The 20632-nt window shown below is 43.7% G+C and overlaps 1 protein-coding gene and 1 long non-coding RNA gene across 2 annotated transcripts in view; one reads left to right on the forward strand and one right to left on the reverse strand.

Moving 5' to 3' along the window:
- Positions 1–20632, forward strand: part of LOC146064075 (uncharacterized) — a 42877-nt gene that overhangs the window by 6401 nt on the left and 15844 nt on the right. Inside the window, exons 2-3 of the long non-coding RNA XR_014471741.1 lie at positions 2345–2505; positions 6918–7029. This is a non-coding gene — a long non-coding RNA (uncharacterized LOC146064075). The remainder of the gene's footprint in view (positions 1–2344; positions 2506–6917; positions 7030–20632) is intronic.
- On the reverse strand, positions 410–7055 carry LOC146064074 (nuclear receptor subfamily 0 group B member 2-like). The gene is made up of 2 exons (XM_083177149.1): positions 6388–7055; positions 410–2843 (listed from the first exon to the last, which is right to left on the reverse strand). Exons 1-2 carry the CDS (start codon positions 7004–7006, stop codon positions 2602–2604), a joined length of 861 nt encoding a protein of 286 aa, XP_083033275.1. The 5' UTR covers positions 7007–7055; the 3' UTR covers positions 410–2601.

Consider the following 20632-nt stretch of genomic DNA (forward strand, 5'->3'; position numbering starts at 1 on the left):
CCATTCCTGAACTTTGGAGGGTGAGTGGAACTTACTAAAGCAAACTAGTAATTATTGCTGTTTAACTGGAAAATACTATATACTGCAATACACTATCTAAAATCAACTCCACACTGACGTGGATAGTGGGGGTATGAAAAGGTCGGAGGACACGTATCACTGCCCCTCGCGGGCTCGCTGAGCTCGCCGCGCTTCGGGTTGGCGTTGATAGTGGGGGTGGCGTGGACAATGGGGGTGCATTTCACATTGTAAGCACCCATCAGGGTGCTTGTACAATTAAAAATCAAATTGCATCGCATGCAGCTATATTGCATGCAATGCAATGCGATTGTATACGATCAAAATGGGGGGCGCCGTGCTAGGAAACAAGTACCGACTAAAGTAATAGATCAAGGGGGGGGGGGCTGTAGATGTAGCTTATCTAGACTTCAGTAAGGCTTTTGACACTGTTCCACATCGCAGACTTAAATAAACTTGAAAGCTTGTGATTGGATTCTAAGATGGTTGAATGGATAAGATCTTGGTTGCAGGACAGAAAACAGAAAGTTGTAGTAATTGGAGTGCAGTTACAGGAGGGCAAGGTTACCAGTGTAATACCCCAGGGATCTGTACTTGGACCAGTGTTTTTTTTAAATATATTCAACTTTATTGTAATTGGGCTGTATCACTTGCGTTATTATAGGCAATTTAATCAACAAGAGTCTGTTTAAAGTATGTTTACTAAAGAAACTGTTAATTGAATTAAAGAATGGCATAAATGTAATGTAAGGGAGATGGGCATGGTCTGAGCCGGTAATCTGACCAATAGAGGCATTAGCCGGTAGGTCTAGAATGGATTGGTCTACAACTTCAACAACAAACACTGTGGAAATAAGAATTGTGTGGAGGGGGGAAATGCTAGTGGCTTATTGCAGCAAAAAGTAAAGTAAATACAATTGTTAATTAAGAAAAATATTTTATTTAACATTGTAGCCATAATATTGTATTCCAAAAATAAATAAATATAATTTTAGGTCAAGTACAACATGTAAACAGCAAAGAGCGATCAATTAATACAACAGCATCCCATAGAGATGGGAGTTCTGCTACAAAATAATTTACCATTTTCTTGTACAAACCATAAACTATTTTTAACAAAAAAATAGTACATGTAATGCAAAAATCTATTAAATTGACAAATGGACAGAATGAAAATAAAAACAAATATGTAAATAACTACAGTTATTGATTAACAACAAAAAGAATGTGCAATTGTTCCTAGCAAACTAGTCTTAAGGCCCCAATTCTGTGTGTGGCCACCTGATGTATGGGCCATACATCAGGTGGATGATTCCCAGATCTGACCAGAACTGCTGATCATCTGATAGGAACCGATGATCGTGATTAATCCAAATCTCAATCATTTTCAGATCAGGATTGGGGATTTAATGTCTTTAAACCTGTTGATTATTCCACCCCTGATCTAGCATTGGAAGATTGGAAATCGTGACCATCTATCTCAGATGTGTGGGTGCTTTTACTCCTATTAACCAACAGATATCATAAGGGGGGTCTTATTAATATATTGTTTACGTTACAATGGAATGTAAAATGCAAAAGGAAAAGACAGATGAGGGCAACCTATTATCAAGTGCTATTTTTATGGAGCTCTCCATAATCCCTTTTATACATGTTTATGTGGCACAGCTTTATTAACACAATATAAGAAAATATTTGATATAAGATGTAAAGCCGGTGAATCCTGGGGAGGCTGTTGGTCATTGTACCATTGTAATTTGCTTTACAGAGCCTCTTATAGCTGGCCACTTACGGAATTTAAGGTATTGCTGCGGGAGATATATCTGACCAAGTGAACAATAAAGTTAAATCCGTTTCTGCCTGTTAGATGCATGTCTTATGGTGTATCTCTGGACTTCATAAGTAAATATATAGGGGTAGATTTATGAAGCAGTGATAAGGGAGGAGAAGTGATACAGTGCCTGGTGATTTATCACCGGCCAATCAGCTCCTATTTAAACCCAGCCTGTAACTTAACAGTCAGAAGCTGATTGGCCAGTGATAAAGTACCATGCACGTTATCACTTCTCCTCCCTTATCACTGCTTCATAAATCTACCCCACAATGAGATGCATTTATGCTGCTGAAAAGTACTGTATGGCCCACTGAGTAGACTGTGTAGACTGACTCTCTAGTCCCAGCATGACCTGCCACAATTTTGTTATAAGGCAATGCTAAATTTGTGGCAGGCCATGACGGAATGTGTAGTGCCACAACAGTTGAAGAGCCATAAGTTGGCTAGGCCTGATTTAGGGTGTAACATGCATCAATATTTTTGTTTGGATAGAGAACAAAGATTACATCCTCCATGATGCATTGGTTTCAAGAGTGTTCTTAAGTGCAGTCCAGGACCCCAGAAGATCACTACCATGCCATAGAGTGTGTCGTGAGCATTTGACTGTGCAGTGCGGTAGCCTGGATCAGGAGGTCCAAAAAAAAAGAAAACAGGTAGGGGCAGATTCTCATCAGAATACCATTTGTGTGGGGGAGAACAGGCGCCCAATAATATAGTGCTTAGGGGCAGCCTATGTTTCTGTATTAATCCTACATAGTAAACAAAGTTTCAAGTAAAAGATCTTCCAAATTAATCTCTCCAGAGATGGGATGGAAAAAAAGTTCTGTGATCACTTTAGAGTCAATGGCTTTTAGAATGAGAAGAGCTTCCAGCATCCATGTGAAGCGGGCCTGACTCCTGTTGTGCATCATGGATGTAAATTCCATCAGCGTTTGCTGAGCTTCTATCTGCAGTGTCTGAACATAATGGAGAAACTTCACACCTCTGATATCTAGTTGAAAAGGGAAGGTAAACATTAGGGAGGAATAGATGACACGCATACTATCCAATTAAGTAAAAAAACAATTAGTAACTAGCATGACAACATAACACAAAAAGTATTGTGGAAAGCCAGCTCTGGGCTTCAGTAACAGGATTGTTGGGGATCCTCCTTGCTCCATTCCTGAACTTTGGAGGGTGAATGGAACTTACTAAAGCAAACTAGTAATTATTGCTGTTTAACTGGGAAATACTGTATACTGCAGTAGGCTGTTTCATACACATATTCCTTTTATAGAGCTACCTTTAAGGGTCCTACACATGTAGCAATATGCTGAGCGTTCTAAGCAATGCTCGATCGCTCAGATTGCTCAGCAAGATTGCTCAGCACACATTGATGTATCAGCGCTACAGTGAGATCCACACAATACACTACAAATCTGTATTTCATGCACCTAGTATCTCCCACATTAATTACTGCAGTAGCCTCCTTCCTCGCCTTCCCCTAAGCAGACTTCTAACCTTATAATCTATTCTGAATGCATCTTCTAGATCAGTGGTTCCCAACCCTGGTCCTCAAGTACCCCCAACAGTGCACATTTTCCAGGTCTCCACACAGAATCACAGGTGACATAATTAGCTCCACCTGCAGATATTTTACAATGTGTCTGAATAATGAGTGCACCTGCTGGGTAACCTGGAAAATGTGCACTGTTGGGGGTACTTGAGGACCAGGGTTGGGAATCACTGTTCTAGATCTTTACCAAATTCAATATAAAATACTTCCACTTACACCATCTGCACCATCCCATTTTTAGTCGACATTGTTTTGAACCCATATACTGCCTATTTGTATGTACTACTTTGGACTTATATTTTATAGAATACATTTGGTTGAAAATAAAGTGTGCTCCCAAGAGTTAACTTATTACCTAGATATTGGGATGTCAGTGCTTGAAATACAGGGTAAATCATAGATACTCTTTATTTTTATAATCATGCCATTCAACATTGCTGGAGTGCTGGGCACTGATTTTTAAATACCGTGCTTTACGATTGTGGAACATTGTGGTGGTAAACATATACTGTGCATTACTGTTTGGTGCTCTATATAGTAAATTATATTTGATAATTATTAGGGGGTTTATTTAAGAAAAGTAGGGGTGTAAAATCCATAAATTTCGGTTGCGTTTCTGCCACATATTCAAAAGGACAATACTTCTACAAGCTAAACATGGCGTAGTAGAAACATTGCCCTTTTACATTTGGGGCAGAAACATGGTCAAAATGACGGGTTTTACAAACTGACTGTGTGTGTGTGCATATATATATATATATATATATATATATATATATATCCATGTAGGTCGGACAGCACACTCCTCAATAATATCCAACTGCCAGGGTGCCACAAACCAGAAAGTCCCAAACTGTATTCAGGCGCTTCCACAGAATATCCACATAGAAATAATGGGTGCACTCACCAGACTTCATCCAAAATGCAGGTGTTTTTATTTACATACCACAGCCGATATTCTCAGGTGACAGTGGGCATGGTCAACGTTTCGGTCTAAGCATAGACCTTTGTCAAGACCCCCTTACTCCTGCCTCTGTGCACTGGTGGAGGCAGGAGTAAGGGGGTCTTGACAAAGGTCTATGCTTAGACCGAAACGTTGACCATGCCCACTGTCACCTGAGAATATCGGCTGTGGTATGTAAATAAAAACACCTGCATTTTGGATGAAGTCTGGTGAGTGCACCCATTATTTCTATGTGGATATATATATATATATATATATATATACTTGCAGGGGTGAGAGCGGCACTCGCAGCAAAAGAAGACCACATTCAGTATAATTAGTTAAGAGCGACGTTTCAACGTCCTTTATTGGACATATAAAGGACGTTGAAACGTCGCTCTTAACTAATTGTACTGAATGTGGTCTTCTTTTGCTGCGAGTGCCGCTCTCACCCCTGCAAGTATCTACCATTTGTGCAGGCACCCAGCTGTAACTACGCAGCATATTGCCGTGGAGTGTGCCGGTCTCTGGGACATATATATATATATCCACAAAATATATATATTTTTAATTAAAAATGAATAATTACTACTTATCATTGATATATTGATCAGATTGGCTGTGATCCCACTTTCAACTACTTACAGTATACAGTAGCTCTTGACTACAGTAATAAGATGAAATTGTGCAATGTACTGTGTGTGTCAGGGAAAAGACCGATTAGTACATTTGATAGGGAGATGCCATATCATAGTGAAAATACCTTTTATGACTGACCTGGGTGAACTGAGATAACATGAAAGCTCCTGGCTCTACCAGTCTGTTCTACCTTAGGCTTCCGAGAGGTGACAGTACCTGCTGTAACTGCACGTATCATAACCCACGCACACTGTGTGTCACACTGTCTGACGTTGCTAACCGTTGTTCCTATTTTTCTGATTGTTAAATAATATCAATTCAAATAGGAGTATAATAAATCTATTAATTAAAAGTCACAAGTTATAGAGAGTACATGAAATGCTGTATTTAAACCCCATTATTTACTAGGCATGATTCTTCATTAGGAAAATACTAATTGCCCAACAGTAATTTATTGTATGCAATGTTTAATGAGCTATTATTGGATTTATACTTAATTAGAAATAACACATTTTGTATATGGTCCTGTTTTTATGTGGGTGAATGTGGGGTTTAAAAATAGCAGTCATGTGACTGCAGTCTGAATTGTCATAAATCTAATTCTACATGTCCTATTACATATTACTATATACAAGTATTTTTACTCCAAAGGAGTATATATAGTTGTTATTACACAATACGTAACTAAGATACTAAGTTTATATAAATAATATTGTCTTTGTGGTTTGGAATCTGAACAATGGGGTAATTCAGACCTGAATTTGGCCACAAATTCGTACGGCCAGCATTTATTTAAGCCGCTGCCCCGCTAGAGTGAAACACCTCCTTGCAAATCAATGTGCTCGCTGTGGGAATCGACGTACTCGGTTACACATCCATTTGCAAAAGAGCGAATATGTCCAAAAGCGATCGTAACAGGCTCACTATCGAATGAAAGGCATGTGAATAGAAAAATAATTTTATCACAGGAAGGCCTCGCCCATGCCTACTACCCGCCATGAATTACCCCCCCCCTCCCCCCCTATGAGAGCACTTAAAGAGACCTTGAATTTCACATGTATAAGAGGAAATTCATTTTAGTATGGACAATACTGTAATTCTATTTTAAAGTATCTTCTTTATCTACAGCACCATAAAGACATATAAACTACTGCACATCCTGTATATTTCCTGCTATCACTCTGTACATTTAACTCCTCACATACCTAATAACTTGGAATTTACGTCTTTTTTTTATTTTATTTTTATTATAATCCCTGTTTCATCACATATACCTGAAGCCATTATACAGATATTAAATTCCAAAGAGGCTACGGCTACCAACATTTACATTAGTATGTTTAGTATATTAAATTAAGACTTTGTATACCAACAGCTATAACCGATCAAACATCTTACCTGGATTAAACAATGCCATCCCTTTAAGATAGGCATATTCCTTTGTGCAAATGTCCAGGCTCCAAAGTTTGCATAGGAACATCTGTATTTTCTGCACCTCTCTGAAAGGAACTCCAGCATCAGACCTTAATGTGATATCACCATCATTTGATGACTGATTAAGAAGTATCTTCTTCAAAAGACTCGGGGCAGTAAGTTCTTTCCATTCAAAATTGACTCGTTCTTGTGCCAGCCCTAAAACAAAAAGTGGAGCCCAGCACTTGCGAACCAGCAGGACCTGATCTTCCTGAGGCAGCTGGTAGAAGGATGGTACATTTCTAATAAACGCCACTGTCTTTAATAAAACTTCTGATGCTTTCTTGCAGACAAGCTCAGGATGTTTGAGTGACACTTTCCTGCTTCCCTCACAGGGGCATCCTCTCCCCGAATTGCAGACATGTTGGGCATGATGGCTCTTCATTTTTGCTGTGGTATCAGAATTAAGCATTCTAAAAAGAATACTGTTGACTGGATCTCTGTTGCATTGACAGGTTTCTGGCCTTTCAGACCTACAAGCCATGGCAATGTTGCAGGTCCCCGTGAAGGAATTACCAAGGTTGATGTGAACAGTATCAGACATGAGGCAGTCTTCCCGCTGGATTGGTAGGCACTGTGATCCTTTTATATAATTGCAGTAATGTGACTGGTGTGTTAATTGCCTTGAACTTTAGTCTTACTAGAATGTTTTCATTCACAATCATGTGAGGCGTGGTTTCAGCTGCACTATCTGGAAGAGCTAAAATAATCTGAATGAGGGAACTGGTCACAGATAGGAACTGAACAAAAAAAGAAAATATGTTGTTTACTGTCCTGTTACTCTGATATGGTGGAAAGCTGTGCCATGATATCAAGGACACTTATCGGGCTGCCAGCTGTACTTGTTTCCTTGCTACTCTAAAGCTGACAGTATAAACTGACCTTGAAAGAGCAATTTGCAGACCACAAAGTACAGAAAAAGCAAGGTTTTTATTAATGTTTTTTTTATCATGTATAATTGTATCCTAATGGAATATATTAGCATTCTTCTGTGCACAATATTTATAGAGGAATTGCTGCTTAAAAAAACCCAAAATAGACATTCTGTATTATTTTGTAAGTTACGCAGAGTGACAGTTCTTTACAACTTCAAGCAGTCACCCTTCCCTGCTCTATTATACACTGGACTGTGAACCAATCAGGGCCTGGGGGTGGGGCTTTATGGAAGCATTGTGGGGGCCGCAGCTAGGCCAGGCCCCAAACAATTAAAACTTTAGCTCTCTGGGTGCCTTGGCTGCCTTTACCTTCATGTGCGGAGACCCTGATGTTGGGGTCTGGCTCATCCGCAACCCATACTAGGCCACCATTGCATTTATTGGTATTAGGAACACATGATAGAGGTAATTTTGTCCTAGGGGTTAATGTCAATACATGGGAGGTAAACAGTCCCTCGGTAGCCACTCCCCCAGCAAAGACAGTGATCCCTGTTATTATTTTCTTCTGGACCCTGCACCACTACTTAATACATATGTCGAGTTCCGTCTTGCACAAGTTATATAGTATGGCAGGGACAGCATACCTCCATATGAAAGTAATGTGGAGGATCTGGCCCTTATTTTAGAGCAGCAGCAGGAAAACTTATGTGATCAGATTTAGACTGATTAGTAGCACCTGTGCTTTCCTGATATAAGTGTTTCCAGGGCAGATGGTCAATGTTCCTGATGTGGTGTGTTACCAAGGTAACGTGAGCAGGTGCCCCGGTACTTATGTATTATCTGGGATCCCATGTTGAATGCACCCCATTTTTTCATACCCCTACTATCCAACTACGCATGGAGTTGATTTTATATAGTGTGGCGAGCACAGCGAGCCACCGTGCCCGAAGCGTGGCGAGCGGACACGGTCTCATAAGAAAAACGGGAGCCCAGATATTACATAAGTACCGGTGCCCCCCCTGCCCAGCCCGCCCCTGGACCAAGACCATAGATTTGCCGGGGGGGGGGGGGGGGGCTTGGGGGGAGAAAGTGTGTCCCATCTTGGCTGATAGTCTGTTGAGAGGTATGCCCTTTGAGAAAAGTATTTTCATATCAAAATGGCCCGTTAGCTTGTGTGGATTTCATCCATGTTGCTGTCCTCAGCCCTTCCTTGACAAGCGTTTGCACTGATAAGTATGGATCATTGTGCTATATGAGTAATAAACTTTTCTGCTTATTTCTGGAAATAGGGTGTGCTTTGGCTGCACCCCCTTTGAGCTCTACAGATAAGACTGTCTCGTTTGGGGCCAACTGGTGTTATAGCACCTGCCTGTGCGGATATATCCCACCTCCCCCCTTCCCTTGAAATTTACGTATCTCCCATATGTAACTGACACATGGATAACACTCACATTGTAACTTTTTTTAAACAGCTTAATTTACCTGGATAGCAGACAATTTACACCTAAAATAACAGTCTCTTCTTGTCAATCCCTAGTAATAACATAACACGGCCCAACTGACCTGAATTCCTTTTTTAAGCAAGTAAAAAGCCCCATGCTATGGCCAGGGGACCTTGTAAAGAAAGTGTCTCTGGCTGTGGCATAACACCGCTGGCTGTGAGCCCGATGCTGGTTCCAAAATATGGGGACCCCCAGTTTTTTTATCCTCTATATTTTTTGAATGAAGACCGGTCCAAGAGCCTGCGGCTGGTTTTTAGAAATACGGAGAGCCCTCAGCTTTGTCCCCCATATTTTTGGAACCAGGACTGGCTCAATGACTCTGGGCCTGGTTTGGCTCAGGAGGGGGGACCCCATGCTGTTTTTTTAATTATTATTTTAACTTTTACATATTTATTTAGACAAGACCATGCACAGAACTATTGTGTTTGTGATTTTTGGGTACGTTTACCAAAAATGGCACCCTATTATATTTGTGAATTGTATACTCTATAATGGGAAACATCTGGATGTGATTTGAAGTGTGCGAGTTATCCAACAGACCAAAATGTGCGAATTCACCGGCAAAACGTGTGTATTCTAGGAATACGGTCAGTTGATCGACCTAAAGATGGTCGACAGCCATTAGGTCGACACCACTAGGTTGCAAGGTCGACTAGGGTCTAGGTCGACATGGGACAAGGTCGACAGGTCCTTAGGTCGACATGGTCTAGGTCGACAGTCAAAAGGTCGACATATGCCGATAGGCGGTATTTCATGCCCTACCATCCAGTAGGGCGTGGTGGGAGAATAAAATAATGTGCCGAACGCAGCAAGGCACCATGCCCGAAGCATGGCGAGCACAGCAAGCCATGCGAGGGGACGCAGTGCACTTAAAACTGTGTCAATGTCGACTGTGTCAACATTTGGGTAAAAAAACAGTGAAAAACCGTATGTCGACCTTTTGCCTGTCGACCTAGACCATGTCTACCTAATGCTTGTGTTGACCTAATGACGTGTTGACCTTGTCCCATGTCGACCTAGACCCCTGTCGACCTTGCAGTGTCGACTTAATGACTGTCAACCATCTTTAGGTCAACCATGCAATCCATACCCATATTCTACATCAATTCACCTACTATTACTTTTGTGATTTGCACAAAACAGGCGAATTCGGCTGCTTTTTGGCCAAAAATCACAAAACTCAGAAAATCTCATACTAGTGACATACGTCACTCATAATTTCACTTAATGTGGGACGGAAACAAGGAGTTGATCTTCTCTACAACTTTAATATTATTTTTCCTACCCCAGTTTTAAGCACACTCAATGTAATTATTGGTCCCTATCATCCCCCCAGTCCTCCACCGGAAACATAGGGATGATTCCGACACCCTCAGTGCGGGCCGAATTTGCTCCCCCTTCCGATGTTTGGGGTTTGCGCATGCATGAATATGCGCATGTGCAAACCCCATGTGGGAATGCAGGCGTGCTCATGTCTCCTGGGGTGGGTGGCGGGTGGCATATTGACGTCAGTTCCCTCCCCGAATTCGCTGGGTAGTGTACACTAGAATAGTGAGTCCAGGCTTCTTTAATCACTTCAGTCCCAGGAAATTTTCAGGCATACCACCAGTAGGTAGGTGTGCGCCAGTGGTGCCTCCAGCTGTGCACCACTGGTGCACTACCTCTAGTGGCACCCTCCCGTTGCTCCCCCACTCCTGTCGTTTCCCCCTTTACCTCAATGCTCTGGCGATCGTATGCCGGAGCTCCCCTGCACCCGGCTCCATTCGCACTGCAACAGTGACCAAGTTGCGGGCCCCGCTCTTCAGGGCTGCTTGGGGGGACTTGGAAGCACTTGGGAGTTTGGTTGCCCGAGTTCCCCCGAGCCGCCCCAAACCTCCCTGAGTGTGGCCTGCGACCTGGTCACTGCTGCAGTGCAAATGGTGGTGGGGAGCTTTGGCGTAAGATCGCAGGAGGGCGGGAAAAGGGGGGGGGGAGCGACAGGAGGGGGGAGTCGGGACTAGCTGCTGTCCTTGAGTGGTGAGTACCTGGTAGGTTTGTCCTGCCCCAGCAAATCCCACCATTCAAGAGGTTAAGAACAGTGTAAAAATCATTCTATGGTGAGCAACATTTGCATCTGCATTCTAGTGGATGTGTAAGCAAATGCATCCGCTCGCGTGCTAGTGAGAGGAAGTGGGCAACGTTTGGGGCGGACGTGCGGCGGGGCGGTGTTTACCTGTTCGCTAGGCAGCCAATATACGTTGCCTAGTCAACCAGTCTGAATCAGGCTCATAGTTACAAACAACCTACTGCATGCACCTTTTGACCCGGGTCCAATCAATTTAGTTAATTGTGTGCACAAAAGATTTATTGCCCATAAACTACATGCAAGGTATTAATAGTATAAAGGTCTGCGAAACGGAAATGTACAATGTTTATTTTTGTTACATATGGGATGAGAAACCAATCTGTGTAACCAATGTGTATAATTAAAAAGTAATCATTTTGACTGTTGTTTGAAGTATACACTATAGTAATATATTTACTGAAATACTATACTGTTGTGACAAATTGTTGTTCTTTTTAATTGTATGAACCTTTATAATAGTAAGTTTAATTAAAAAAACAACTAAATTTTGCCATATAAAATATAATTTGATGTACATGGTACAGACTTCTCAGGTGTGAGTAGGGTACGCCAATGGCTATATGGCTTATGTGGGATCTGACCAACGCTTTCATCAAAACAGCTGTATGACTCACCGGTAGCTCTGCTACACTATTGAGCCTTTCCTTCTTTTACATGTTTATGAAAAAAATAATTTGAAGTATCAGTGATAAGAAAGGGCACCAGGTCTTGCCATTTCAGTATGTAAAATTATGCCCTTTGCCTTCTTCTGTTATCCACTGCTGTACAGCAATGTATCAGTTATCTGCATAACCCTTTGTCACGATCACCATGGCTGCTACCCATGCCTCCCATACTATGGTTACCCCTGGGGTCCCTAATAGGGCAGTACATGCTCTTGTGCTTACCTCCACTGGCAGTCCCCAGGTTGCTGGGCTGTGTACTGTCGCGCTGTCACCTGCTGGTGACAGTGATGACGTGTGCGCTGGTGACATGCGGGTACTGCTCGGCGTGGGGCCTGAGGCTCCATTATGCTCTGTGCCTCTGTTTGGGCCTTGCTGGACACACAGCCTGGAGTGTGCTGCACATGCTTCCTGCAGGCTGGGAACTGTCACCGCCCCTAGGCGGCGGCCATCTGGTTTCTCCAATGGGACTGCACTGCCACTCCAACCAATTGCAGTGCAGCCCTCCTGATAAATACTGACTGACTAGGTCTAGGAGTCAGTCAGTACAATGATGTCCTTCCCTAGACATCTGACTCCCTCCTGCTGACAGCGCTGCTGCCTGCCAGGTATCTCCAAGAGGAATCCTTCTGCTTGCCTGCTGTACTCGACCATCCACCTGCAGGACCCTGCTGCCGCCTCTATGGTCCGGACAAGGTTAGCCCCCCAAAGGGGATCACCCTTTTCCTCACCTGACGGTCACTTCACCTGCAACCCTCCTGGTCACAGCCATTCAGGCCTGCTATTATTCCTTCCGGATTCCAACTTCCAATCGTCCAATCATCCAATCTTTCATTCAATTCTTCAATCATTTAATCTTTCATTCAATTCTTCAATCATCAATCCAATCATCTTTCCAAGTATATTCTTCAGTTCGATTATTCAAGTTTACGTTTATTATCCAATCTACACTTCAAGCCATCTTCAGATATCAACCTCGTGCTCCACCCACTATGAACTTTACAATAACTTTTATATATCATTGACTTTGGTTATCGCATATCTTCAGTATTACCTTTGTGCCACTATTCATCTCCTGTATTACAGTATCTTTATTAAAACTGGTTTTCTTTTATCCAATTGCATCACTCCCTTCTGTCGTTTATGCAAAAACCTTACATCAAGGCACCTAGCCTCTGTTACACTCCAGCTGGTGCCACTGCTAGCGTGACACCCTTGGTTTATTTAAGATGGCCGTAGTCTTCATTCAGGAGAGGCCAGGAAACCTGAATTGGAAGATGCAGACCCTGTCCTTGAACGGACAAAAAATGGTGCCAACATTCAAAAAAATGCTGGTCTTGCCTGCCCATACCCTACTCTCCAATAGCCACAACATATTGTCACGTCTGAGGGGTGACTCTGGACTGGAGCTGGAGTATAACGGAAGCTGGTTTCTTTAATAAACTTAGACTGCATAGGAAGTACTTGAAGTATGTAGATGTAAACCCTGGCAAGAAGCATGAAACCCATGGCATCGAACAAGAAATCCCTGGCAACAAGCATGTAACTCCTGGCAATGAGCAGTTATGGGGCATAATATGTAATGGGAATTACGGTGTGTGGCATATTATGTTTAGGGCTTTACGGTGTGTGGTATAATATGTAATGGGCATTACTGTGTCGGACTTAATATGTAATGGGCATTACTTTGTATGATGTAATATGTAATGGGCATTAAGGTGTGGGGTGTAATATGTAATGGCCATTATGGGGTCTGATGTAATATGTAATGGGCATTACGGTGAGTGACATAAAGGGAATTGCGGTGTGTGATAGTGTGTCATTTAGGTTAATTGATCGCGCCAACCGTGAGGCACTGAGTAGAGGGGTGCAGCTAGAATATTCGACTAAAATATTTTGTGTAACAAAAGATGGTGGGGATCCCATCCTATTTTGTCAGTCCCAGGCCCCACAATTTCTGATGGCAGCCCTGTGTAAGCATGCGACTTCTGCCCCTGTACATTGGATATCTATGCTACCAGACTCAGGGCTGCATTTATCAACTAATATTTGCGGCTAAATCCCCGAAATTAACCGCTAATATTAAGTATCCCTCTAATGTATCACAGTGGACCGCAACCGGAATCTCCAATCCCTGCTGCGATCCCCTCCTGCAGCGCCGCCGTCTGCATCCCCCATAAGTTTCTATGGGGGATGCGAAGCTGCAGGATGTATCAACATCGGGCAGCCCGGCTTCGCACCCCTGGGCTATCGCCATTCTGATATGGCGATAGCCCATTGTAGCCTATGGCTACACATCGCACTGCCCTAGCGGCAGTGCGGTCAGCGGGATCGCGGGGGGTCAGCGCGTAACCGCGCATGCGCAGACCCCATGGCTTCCGGCTCCGGGCATCGCAGGGACGAGCTCTTTTCAGAGCCCTGTCCCTGCTCCCTGGCAGGTGATACATTCAGGTGAAATTATCGCATTTTACAATGCGATCCTGGGTGGTAATATTCCGCCCAGATCGCATTATAAATGCGATCAATGGTAAATGGGGGCCTCATACCTTTCTTTGCCTTAGCCCAGAATAGTGGATCACTGTTCTGCCAGACTTTGATATCAGACTTACAGTATACCTGCCTTTTCCTCTGTATTTTGGATGCTTGAACTGGAGCTGAACTGCTTATGCTTGGCATATCCAAACTATGGCTCTAATGCTTGGCATATCCAAACTATGGCTCTCCAAGTCCCATCATACCTTGCCACAGTTTTGCTTTTAGGGAATGCTAAAATTGTGGCAAGGCATGCTGGGAGGTGTAGTTTCACAACAGCTGGAGGGCCATAGTTTGGACAGGCCTGGCTTATGCCATTACCACTATATTTGTTAGTTATCTGTATTAAACAGCAATGATCAGATTGCTTTCAAGTATGCATTCATCTGTGTCATCTAACCTGTCACTTGGATTGCAAGTCCTCACCTGCATTTGTGGTGCAGATTGCATGGAAAGCTTCAGAAATAGGTGAGAAAGTCTGTAGAGGTTATTTCCCCTTATAAAGTTTCTTAGGGGGCGATTTATTAAATTATTTATACTAAATGAATTTTTAAAAAGGGTACAGTATTATCATACCCTTTTTCACATTATTTTTGTATTCCTGGAATGTATTAAAGGGCTTTTAGTAACCAGATCTCATTTCCCATGCAAATGCAATCTTTACTAAAAAAAAGTGTGAAAAAGCCCAAAGCTTCAGCTAACGAATACACAGGGCTAATTGTGAATTCCCTGCCGAGGCACGGCTTTCTCTGGCCTTGGGCAAAGGAAGCAGTACAGAGATAGGGCCAGTGTGATCATCTGTGTGTGTCCAATGGAGGGGTCATCGCAACGGTTATGGTATAGTAGATTGACGGTGTATAAATCGATCAAGTTATGGTTGACCACACTTAGTAGAATCTATCTAGTTAGATGCCTAAAGGTAGTCAACAGCATCTAGATCAGGGGTGGGGAACCTTTTTTGAGCCAAGGGCCGTTTGGGGAAAAAATCCTTCGGGGGCCATAAGTAAAAATTTCTCTTACAAATTGTCCTGCTGCAGCCGTCCCACGCTGCGGCGGCTGCCACTGAATAGGACTGACAGTCTCCGGCTGCTGTTGATTAAGTGGAATCTCACGAGAACTACTGACCTCTTGCGAGAATTCCCCTGTACTTGACTCCCGTCAAAGCCGCCGGGTGGGAGGGAGGGCCACTCAGACCAGCTACAGGGGCCGCATACGGCCCCCGTGCCTGAGATTCCCCACCACTGATCTAGATCAACAGTAATGATAGTTACACACAAGTGTTAGGTCGACGGGAACGTGATGGACAGACACAAGTAGACATGAGTTTTTCATCTAGACATCACCGATCCATGGACTGGATACGGTCGCAACGAGGAGGGTGGTGCCAATGGTGGTGGTAGCAGCAGCAATGTCGGCGGTGCATCCGTAACTCATGGATGGGGTATATATTTTTGAAACCTAGCAATTCGATATTCAAACCACTGCTCCTCAACAAAATGTTTTATATCTGTAACAACCTATAGCCCACATTATAAGTTAAATAAGAACTGTAGGTCAGGAGACTTGTCTTATCATTGTTTCCCATTGTCACACTACTTAATTATCCTCAGGCCATAAACAGTTGGATGACATTTCAGATGATTGAGAGGTTTTACATTTATTTTCATCTCAAGGTCTAGTGGTTTATTACCCGCAGGTTAACTCTGACCTTGTGATTTACTTATAATATTTCTTAGTAACATATGAAGAAAACGCCAAGTAACAGTAACTGCTTTTGACAAATATTTCTCCTGAAATCCTTCAACAACATATGGTCATTATGAATAATCTATGGTAGCCTTTTTATTTAGTGCAAATAGGTTTTTTTTTATTCTCTGTGATCCTCTACATATATTAGGGCCTGATTCTGAGAAAGAGCATGTTACTTTGTTTGTGGACAAACCTTGTTTGAATGTAAGGGTTGCAAAGAGAGACTTATGCCCCTTTCAGACCATACAAAAAAAACCTGTATTTTGCCGATTTTTTTACCGTTTTAAAACGGTAATCTGTGCGGTCTGAAAGGTCCAGAGTGATTTTACAGTTTCCAAAAAACGGTTTTTGGAAACAGTAAAAAAGCAGGGTCCTACCTGTTTCAGACCCGGTGTTTTGGCACCAAAATCGGGTCTGAAATGGTATTTAGGACCCAGCCAATAGTGGTCCACTCTGTGCATATCTAATGAGCGGACCACTATTGGTGCCCCCCCCCCCTTTCCCACTTGGGCAGCGTAGGAAGGGAATGATCGCTCTGGGGGCAGGGGGTCCCTGCAGTGTATGTTAGATCATAACATACGTATGTTAGATCACTGATCTAACATACGCTGCAGGGACCCCCTGCCCCAAGTGCGATCACTACTGGTGATGAATGAAGCTAGACGGCATGTACAGGGTTAGGGGCAGGGACGGATTGGTGTGGGGGGTGGTTGGAAGTACTTGTCTCACCTCCTCAGTGGTGCCGGGGGTCAGGTCGCTGGGGGTGCGGGCACAGGGGAGCCGCTGTTCCCCTTGCTTTATGCCGAGCAGGGAGATGCACCAAACCTCTATCAGTACACAGCCGGAGCCCTGCACCGCCGCTCCACCTCTCCTGGGCATGCTCCAGCCAGCAGCAGCCTTCTCTCCAGCCAATGAGGACGGCACCTGGGCGCGGTGCGAGCAACAAGTCTCTGTGGGCAGGAGGCAAGCACCTAGCGGCAGGTAAGGAGTGGAGCGGTCCGCTGGGATGGATGGGGAACAGCCACCTGGGCTCAGTAGTGCTGCTCACTGCCCCCCCAATGCTGCTCACTGCCCCCCCCTCCTGGCCCTTGTTCGTATTTGCCCATGATTTCTATGGTGGTGTGCTCATTTACTATCATCCGTACAGCTGAATACAAATGGAAAATACTCCTCATTTTCCGAGTGTATGCGGCTGAAGCTGCACGGATCAGTCATATCCACTGCCTGCGCGGATCAGTCATCTATTAAATAAATCATTTAAAAATAACTTTATGGGGTCCCCCCTTCCGAGTATAACCAGCCCCGGAATCATGGGGTCCCCCTGTATTTCTTTAACCAGCACCAGGCTGGGTCCTGCATCCCAAAATACGGGGGACAAAAGGAGCAGGAGTACCCCGTATTTCGGAAACCAGCGCCAGGCTCCAACAGCCAACTATTTTTACACCATCAGCCCGGCAACCACAGCACAGGGAAGCTGGAACAGCCTCATCCATGCTGGAACAGCCACATCCATTCTCATGCGAGCTCATGGCTGAAAAATGATTTGCTGGTCGCCGACCATTGAATGATTTTTTAGGCATTCTCAAATAAAAGTCAGTCTTTTATTTGACCGTAAATGTTCGAGAATGGGGCAGGCACTAACATTGTGTGATGTCAGGTGCCCGCCCTGTGCAGGCTTCTACTCGCCTGCATTCGCATTGGGACATCCAGCACTTTTTTTCTGGGTGCACCCACCGTTTTTGTGGGCACGTGTCCCCATGCGCCAGCTCCCTCTCCGCCCACTGCCTGCCCCCCTCTGTGCGAAAGCCTTGTCGACTGTGATAGTCTCCAAAGGCCTTCACACAGTGGCCCTGCGCATTCATATATTCACTGATGTGCATGCGCAGCACTGCACCATCGATCCCTATGGGCCGCATAAAGTTGAATTAGGCCCTATATGTAGCACACTATAGCTAGTTAATTTCTAATTATGGTCTCTTCCCTGGCTGGCTACATTCACTAAAATCAAAATTGATCTGCAATCAGGTCGTTGGAATTCCAGCACTTGCCCGTATGGGAAATGAGGAGAATATTTAGATCACGCACTATCCGAATATCACCATCTCGGAACTCTTCAGCAATGAGACTATGAGCCTGATTTGTACAGATCTTGGACTGATCTGTCTGTCTGTCTGTCAAATTGGGTGTTTCTGTGCAGAAACAATGCAAGTACATGGACCTGTCCTGATTTGTAGGATTGTCATGGGAGTTTCATGAGTACAGTATGTACCTAAACAATGTATGCTCCCACCAGCAGGCAGGGCCCTCTTCCCTCATGTGCTTTTCCTTCCCTTACTTAAACCATCTCTGATGGCACCAAATCCTACTTATTTCAGTGTTGTCTGCTGATGCAGCTATGTGTATGCACCCTGTACTTGTCCTCATAGGCGAATCTAGGGGGTGGTCCGGGGGTGCACAGGACCAACAAGCCCAGCCCAGTGTCTCTAGCCCCCTGGGAACCGGAGATACTGCCAGGCAAAGCTGGAACATTTTCCCTATAGGATAACATGGGACCCCGTAATTCCGACCCCCACCTAGTTCAACTGCTGCCAGTTCCCCCTTCGGCATCACTGAAGCTCGAGGTTGATCTCAGTCGAACCCAAATCGCTGGGCTTCAATCTGATACCAGGCTGGATCCATATGGGTTAATTGGTTCCAGGGATATTGAGGTTAAACCATTTTTTTCTTCATTTCTTAAATGTAATTTCATGACTGTTTCTGTTCTTTGAGGGCAGATTTCTCTGGAACCAAACAGCCCAGTTTCACGGGACCAAAATCATTTGAAGCCAACTCGAATGTTCTTCAATATGATACTGGTCTTATGTAAATGGGTCAGTTGGTTCCGAAGATATAGCTGGTTGGTTAAAGGGGGGTAGGGAGAGGGGAGTGATTGTCTCTCCCCCTCACACCAGCCGCGCAAATGTCCCCCTTCTATTATGTCTAGATCTGGGCCCACCCATTACCATAATTCTAGATTCGCCTATGCTTGTCCTCTATCGTATTCAACTCTAAGGGGTTTATTTACTAAGATGGGAGTTGTATTGAAGACGGGATGTTGCTATGGGCAACCAATCAACATATTTATATTATATATTATTTTATTTATTTTATTTGCAGTTTCTTATATAGCGCAGCAGATTCCGTTGCGCTTTACAATAGTAAACAGTGATAAAACAAACTGGGTAACAACAGACAGACATGGAGGTAGGAGGGCCCTGCTGCAAGCTTACAATCTATAGGGATATAGGAGGGAAACACAAGGACAGGCACCAGTAATAGCATAGCAGTCCCAACAAGTTACAAGTCCAGAAGGGAAGCTATATAATACATAAGTGCCTCAGAGGGTTATGCGTGTAGAACTTAAATATGATAGGCTTGCCTGAAGAGGTGAGTTTTCAGGGAACGCTTGAAAGTTTGGAGGCTAGCGGAGAGTCTAATTGTGCATGGAAGGGCATTCCATAGGATGGGAGCAGCCCGATGAAAGTCCTGTAATAGTGAATGGGAGCTAGTGATCCGCTCAGATGAGAGACGCAAATCTTGTGCAGAGCGGAGTGGTCGAGATGGGAGATATTGTGTGATAAGTGCAGAGATATATGCTGGTGCAGTATGGTTGATAGCTTTATATGCAAGTAGAAGTGTTTTATATTGAATACGGTAATATACAGGCAACCAATGCCTGTATATTTTGTAACTCTGTAACTATATATATATATATAGTTACAGAGTTACAAAAAGGAACTGATCATTTTCAAGAAGCAGAAATTTGACACTATTCTGCCACAGATGCACGTGAAGGAAGTCTCTGATAGTTGTGAGTGGCAACCCTTATGCAAACAGTGGAAGATAGTGAACTCGCTATGTTAAATTCCCCTAGCACACCAGTTGCATGTAAGGATCCAGTGAGGAGGATACAATGGTAATGCTTTAGGTATTTTATTGCTGTACCTTGAGATGATGCACAGTTATACCTTGAGGGATGATACATAGAGGTCAAAGCAAAATCCTTTCTGCAGCTCAGGAAAACATGTCTGCTACACATGAGGCTGACACAGGAACTGGAAGTGAGCTTACAGAACAGGAGTGGTCACATGACACATACATATGGTAATTACATTAACTTACAGAGGTAAATATAACATTGGCCAGTAGATGGCAGCAAAGGATAACAAATACATAAGAACTCAATAAATCATATAGCATCCATACAAAATGGTGGATTAAACTTGAGAAACCCTAACTAGGGCAGCACAGACACAGTTAATAAAGATTATGAAGATAATACATCTTGGAATCGAGACAGATCTAGAAGGCACCCACAGAGGCAATACTCGAGTGATATCAACACTACCTCCGGAGATGATACCAGTGACCCCCGTGAAGGCACCTACCAAACCCCTTTTAGGGGTAAAGAACCCATGGTGGATGCAGCAGAGGCACCGACAAACCAGAAGGGGGGGGGGGGGGTAAAGGCTGGGGGAAAAGCAGCAGGACGAGTACGGAAGACTCAGAAGTAGTGTATAATCTATCACAACGCACATTGACAGCTGTGGAGTTGCAGGTACTCAGTAAAGGTCTCGGTTACATTCCCACTACTAGTTTCAATCAACTTGATTGGAAGATTGACTGTCAATTCTTGCAAAGGCAACTCCACCTCAAATAATTTTTCTATGGTAAACCCATTATGCC

The sequence above is a fragment of the Crinia signifera genome, chromosome 3 (assembly GCF_055691185.1).
Source record: "Crinia signifera chromosome 3, ASM5569118v1, whole genome shotgun sequence".
NCBI lineage: Eukaryota > Metazoa > Chordata > Amphibia > Anura > Myobatrachidae > Crinia > Crinia signifera.

Excerpts from the sequence above, each read along its gene's own strand:
- LOC146064074 (XM_083177149.1), bottom strand. The coding sequence starts at position 7,006 with ATGTCTGATACTGTTCACATCAACCTTGGTAATTCCTTCACGGGGACC. Across the intron at positions 2,844-6,387 it reads GATGGCATTGTTTAATCCAG|ATATCAGAGGTGTGAAGTTT; the intron begins GTAAGATGTTTG and ends CTTTTCAACTAG.